This window comes from Octopus sinensis, linkage group LG7 (genome assembly GCF_006345805.1).
Source record: "Octopus sinensis linkage group LG7, ASM634580v1, whole genome shotgun sequence".
Classification (NCBI taxonomy): domain Eukaryota; kingdom Metazoa; phylum Mollusca; class Cephalopoda; order Octopoda; family Octopodidae; genus Octopus; species Octopus sinensis.
The window spans coordinates 101964112-101970740 of record NC_043003.1 but is presented as its reverse complement, the minus strand read 5'-3'; the positions used below and the strand labels follow the sequence as shown (position 1 = coordinate 101970740).

The 6629-nt window shown below is 36.4% G+C and overlaps 1 protein-coding gene across 1 annotated transcript; it reads right to left on the bottom strand.

Annotated features, from left to right (window-relative positions):
• Positions 1-3711: 3711 nt before the first annotated feature.
• LOC115214496 (protein Churchill) lies at positions 3712-4050 on the bottom strand. The gene has a single exon (XM_029783695.1). It carries the CDS (start codon positions 4048-4050, stop codon positions 3712-3714), a length of 339 nt encoding a protein of 112 aa, XP_029639555.1.
• Between the last annotated feature and the right edge of the window lie 2579 nt (positions 4051-6629).

The following is a 6629-nucleotide window of genomic DNA, read 5'->3' as shown; positions in this document are numbered from 1 at the left end:
AGAGATGCTGCTATCATGATGGGGTGGAAACCAGAAGGAAGATGTAGTACACTACATCCCAGGGTAACACGATAGCAATGGGAGTTGACCTGAATGGAGTTAAGACAGAAGTAAGCAATCAGGATGTTTAGAGAAGGCTCATTGCCCATTGTGCTGACAGTACTGAAGGATCTGAAAGCTAAGTGCAAAGAGCTAGCTCTAATTGAGCAAACCTAGGCATTTCAGCCATGACCATCATCATCATCATTGTTTAATGTCCATTTTCCCTGCTGGCACGGGTTAGATGATTTAACCCTCTAGCATTTAAACCAGCCATATCCGGCCAAAAGTATTCTGCCCGTTTTATGTTCAAACTGGCCAGATCTGGTCTCTCACACCAACCCTACAATATCATTTTAAAAATTAACAGCAACCTCATCAAAATCTCATAGCTACAAGATAATGCATGATTAGTTCAAAACAATGTGGATGGAGAAGCATTAATTTTGGCAGAATAATGTGAACACTAAAGGGTTAAAAAAGCTGTCCAGACTCCAACTGTCTGTTTTGGCATGACTTTTATGACTGGATACCTTTTGCTAATGCCAACCACTTTACAGAGCATGCCAGGTGCTTTTTACTGGCCAGCAGCACAGGTGCATTTCATGTGGCACCAGCACCTGCAAAGGACATACCTGTGTTTCAATACCATGATTTTCCTTAACTTGATGCATCTTAAGTACAGCAAATAGCCACACCTCCCAATCTCATTATTTCCTCAGTGAGGCCCAGCATCAGAAGATCCCTTCTCATCACTTCATCCCATGTCTTCCTGGGTCTACGCCTTCTACATGTTCCCTCCACAATTAGAGATCAGCACTTCTTAAAGCAGCTGTCCTGATCCATATGCATCACATGGCCAAACCAGCACAGTCTTCTCTCTTGCACACTACATCTGATGCCTCTTATATGCAGCTTCCCTCTTAAATCATTTACCCTTTGTCAGGTGTGTGTACACAGACATTACCCATCCAGAGGAGCAGGCTAGCTTAATTTCTTTCAAGCCTTCACAAGTTGTGTGTCATCATAGCCCATGCTTCACTGCCATGTAGCATAGTTGTATGTACACAGGCATGATACAGTTTGCCTTTCACTCTGTGAGAGAGGCTCTCACCAACATAGATAGCTCTCTGAACATTACCCAGCACATGGTAGGAGCTCGCTGAACTTTGTCCAGACAATATATTACAAACTACATAATTTAAAATGACAAGGATTGATTTGAAGATTTATATGCTATTTCTAGTAGGTCAATTGACCTTATGGGGGCTATCTCATATGAGTAGATATTATCCTTGCAGAAATTACCCATCCTTACACAATTAGGCAACAGGTGCAAGACATAAGTAGAATAGCTCAGCTATGTTCATATGGAAAAATGCGTGAGTAATTCTTAAAAAGAAAGTAACGAACACAACATAAAAACATTTTCTGTTCTTTAATAATTTAGAAAAATTAACGAGGCATTTAACAATGTATTTTAATTGACATCAATACATAAAGACTTCTTTGTTTCCATTAATGATGTGTCTAAAGAAGAATACCGATGTAATTTGCAGGAGCCCTTTTAAACTGGAACTGTAGAGAGTATTAATGGTAATACTGCAGTTAATTTAGATTCTGAAGAATTTTAGGGACCACATTAATAAGATTACATGAGAACAATCTTTGAAATGAAAGATATGTAATATATTCAAGTGTTATTTGAGTGAATACAGCCATAGACTAGTGATTCTCAAGCTTTTGTACTTCAACCCCTGCTCCCACCCTTTCATTGAATGAGATTATACAGATATCCTTTCACAAGTTTTGAAAGAAAAATTATTTTAATCAAGCAGAAGTTCATTTTGTGTGGTAGTTTATCCATATTATACAATCACATCCCATTTTCTTTTCACTGTCCAACATGTATCCTAATCCTGATAAATTATTTTTTTGATGTGTTTAAAATATAAGTATTATATTTGGTTTAAATGTTTTATTTCTAAGAAAAATCAGTCCTTCTTCTAAATACTCAGTGCTTCCCACACACAACATCCTTTGAGCTCACTACATCCATAAGAGAGTTCAACTACTTGTGATCTCACAATGCCCACAAAATGGTGCTACCATCTGGGTTAAGAACCATTGGCATAAGTGATTAGAAAGAGTGGCAGATTTTAAAAAATTGGTTTTCAAAATGTTGGAGGACGCCAACAGTCTCTGCATAACAGCCATAGAAGAGAAAATGTAACTTTATAACTGTGACCCAACAAGTTAACATTTTCAGTTACGGAGTATTTAGTGAAGTTTTTTTCCTGAATGTATTTAAAATACCAATCACAGACTAAAGTGTCCTACCTTACACACTAGAACAGACCTCCATTATGGAGGGAAAATTGGTTCTTAGAGTTAATGAGAAGCCATTATATAGATGGTGAGATCTGGCCAGCTGGGGAGTGAAGTTGTAAGATGATCTTAAATAATTATGTAGTTTTGTTTGTAGAGGTGTTTGCATTTCGTAATGTTTAATATTAAACATTACTAGTACGGTGAGGATTCTTAATGGAAAACGATATTGTCTAGTGTGTCTGTTGTTAGTATGAGTTATTGTTGATATCTTCTAACACAAATATAAAGCCTTAACTATGGAAGTGGGCGGCACTCAAACGTAAATGTGAAAACAGGTTTTCTGGAAGAGGATTATTAACATGACTACAGTATATTACTGATTACACACAAACACATATTTATATATGACGCAAAAGGCCACTTGGAAGACCCCCTACGACGATGGGAAGACGATTTAGTCAAGCAATTCGAGTCAAGACGGAGAAGAACACAACGAAAACAAAATTGGAAGCACATTGTGACCAGCGGTGTTAACAGCATCTGATAGTCTGGTCGTACTGTGATCTACGATGCAACAGAGCAGGCTCAAGGGAGATAACGCTGGTAAACCCAGGCTCCGGTTAAGTCAACTGACGTAGAATAGGAAGTGGACCCGAAATGCATAACCAAATCGAGCCAAGTACTTCGCAGTTTCGATTTTCGTTTAAAGTCGCTTTACTTTAACAAATGCTGTTAAAGCTCAATAAATCTGAGTTTTTTACTTGTTAAGAAATACTTATTCAAGCCATGTTCTAGAATTGTAAGAGTTAAAGGACAATTAGAAGTGATTTCTGCATAAAAGAGTTTGATTCTATAGTTATTATTAATTTTATAAAACATCATAAAAATCACGTTTGATGCTATTCTAAATCTGTTGTATTCTTCAGGAGGTAAATTTTTCTTTTGAAAACTGGACAATTCTGCAACAGAATCATTAGTATTGTGTTAATTTCTTGTGTTTGTGTACAATAAGAATTAATGTTTCTGAAATAGTGTTAGCCTTTGTTTAAAATAGAATACAAGCACACGTAAGAAATATCAACACACACATATACTAACAATTTGGCACATGCCGGTTGGTATTGGACAACTTTTCTAGAAAGAGTGAGAAAGTGAAATTAAAGGAAATATATTCACGTAAGAATATTGGCAAAATTCTTTGAGACAAAAGCTTTTCACTGATAGTTTTGAAACGAAATAACTTGTTAAAAGTTTGTTGTGTTCGCAGGAATATTTGGTGTTAGGTTTCCTGTCTCTGTGGGGGGGGGGGTTTAAACATTATATATATATATATATATATGATTAGAAAAACGACCTTTGTCGATCATCATAAGGTAAGACCGAACGTTGATCTTCGGCTTCGCCACACAACGCACAAGACATTGTGTACAACATATAACCATCTTCAACAGTGAAGGAATATTCATGGCTGGCAATGATGTGTCCACAATTCGGACAAACATGTTGGTATGTAATTAATTCCAACCCACTTTCATCTTCGGAGCAGTACTTGTCTTCTATGGAGAGATTGCCAAGTTCCTGGCATCGAGCACATCGGGAGAAGTTGAGTAAATACGAACCATCTTCTAAACACATTGTATCTCGGCATGGAAATTCTTCCTTCACACAGTCGACACACATAATTGCTTTTTTGTTTGTTTGTTTGTTTTTTTTAAATTTTACAGACAAACAAATAATAATGATAATTAATTTTGAATTATATAAACGCAGATAATCAGTTGGAAGGAATTCTTAGAGCAGCAGTATGAAGACTAAGGGAAGAACCGGTGTTGTTTTTTCAATGGAAATTTAAGATTATCATCAAAACATGGTTTGGCTGATGCATAAAAACATTTCTCCGGTAGTTACACAAACCCATTTATTCCAGGTATTCTAAATTTACTGTAACAATAATCTCAGTGGTATTTCGGTGGCAGAGTCACGAGTTCGAATGTTACCAACTGCAGGTAACATGTAAGACAAAAAATAAGGATATCGAAATACTGAACTCTAAACTGGCAGGTGCTTTGTGCAGAGACAGCAATTTTAATTTGGTTAATTGCAATAACAGAGTTTCTGTTGGTCTATTGTCGATATAAATTTGTAGGATTAAATATATTCACAATCACAGAAACAAAAAATAGAAAAGGAATTGATTAATGTTGGTTGAATGTAATTTCAAGTTTTCCAAAAGTTTATCCATCGATAATTTGCAGTCTTAATTGTTTTAGGTTTTACCTGACACAAACCGGTGATTTTTCATAGAAGTTTGTGTCCCGTGGAGAAGATAAACCAAGAGTTATCTCCCATGAATTCTCTTTTCTCTTTTGTTTTAGTCTCTTGACTGCGGCCAAATCGACCCAAGATATATTTCTTAAAGCCTGATACTTATTCTATTGGTCTCTATTGCCGAACTGCTAAGTTACAAGGACGCAAACAATGACACCGGTTATCATAGACACATTGAAACTCCGACGTTTAGCAGCTGACTTGGCAGACACCCTTAAAATTATTAACCATCTTACAAACAATAACTCTGAGCACCTTTTCAAACTCCATCTGTCTAACACCCGTGGTCATATTTACAAAGTCAGAAAACAGCACAGCTCCCATGACTTTCGGAACCATTTTTTAACGCTAAGAGTTGCTGAAGCATGGAACAAACTGCCGGTATCAGTTGTTAGTTGTCGGAGCACTGCATCCTTCAAAACTTCCATGCTTCCTAAGATTTGCCAACACTACACCTGATTTTCTCCCCTCTATACACACGCAAGCATGTATCTGACACGTACACTGTTCGCTTGCCAGACATTTATACATTACTGCATATACTTTATACGCACTTTTGACAAGTTGTGGTGCACCTGAGCACTGTATACAATAACTTCATTATTATTTTTTTTAAGCGGTGGGGTGGGGGGACAAACACACACACACACACACGTGTGTGTTTGTATAAATTGAGGATATAATCATTAAAGTGGTTATATCAGTGGCCAGCGTATAAAAATAAAAATATATATACACGATGAGCTTCTTTCAGTTTCCGTCTACGAAATCCACTCACAAGGCTTTGGTTGGCCCGAGGTTACAGTAGAAAACGCTTCCCCGAGGAAAGGTGCCACGCTGTGGGACTGAACCTGTGAATATGTAGTTGGGAAGCAAGCTTCTTACCACACATCTACGCCTGTCCGTTTTTTAGTCAGTATTTTTTTTTTTTTTTTGATAAATAAATAAATACAAATCTAAAGAAAATAATTGATGATCAATGCTGGCAAAAATAAGTGACAGTTTATAAAATTCATATAAGTTAATTGAGTTATTATAGCATGTGCTATGAATTCCTTCACCTCCTTTAAAAAAAAAAATTATCTTTTGCATTGATACAAGGCTTAAACTTTTGTAATGGGGACAAGTAAGGAGCCAGTTGTCGCTGGTGAATGAGTATGACTTAATGTACCATGCTTTCATTAATTCAATGTTTTCCAACCTAGTTTTTCCCCCAGGCCCCACTATAAATTTTCCACAAAAATGTATGTGACACCAATGGTTGGGAAAAAACAACTTTATTTTTAATATTTTATCACAATTATTTAATACAAAAGAATCTACCAGTAACTCTTTTATTGAGTACTGAGTACAAAAAAAAAACATTATTGACTAAAAGAGGAAGAAAATTTGGATCCCACACTCCACCACAATTTTCCCAGACCCCATTGGTGGGGCAATATGCCCCACATTGGGAATCACTACATTAATTGTTTAAGGTGCCTATGTAGTCACAGGCAGACATAGGCACCCTCTTGATTCTCTCTCACTCTTTGGTCTTGCAGGACGTAAAGGGTGTGATGGAGCTGTATTAATGCTCAGCTGAGTAGATTGAAGCAATGTAAAATTAAACGTTTTGCTCAAGAAAATGATGTACCACCTGATCCAGGAACTGAACCCATAATATAACAGGATATTAATCGGATATTAAAATGATTTATATGCACTTTTGACAAGTTGTGGTGCACCTGAGCACTGTATACAATAATTTCATTATTATTATTATTATTATTATTATTATTATAACATTATGATCGTGAACCGAACATCATAACCACTTAGTCACCACATCTTCATGAAATGTTCAGGATTCGAATCAATTAAACTGACACTAATTCATTACTGGTTTTATTATTGGTTTCAAATTTTGGAACAAGGCCAGCAATCTCGAG

Excerpts from the sequence above, each read along its gene's own strand:
- LOC115214496 (XM_029783695.1), bottom strand. The coding sequence starts at position 4,050 with ATGTGTGTCGACTGTGTGAAGGAAGAATTTCCATGCCGAGATACAATG.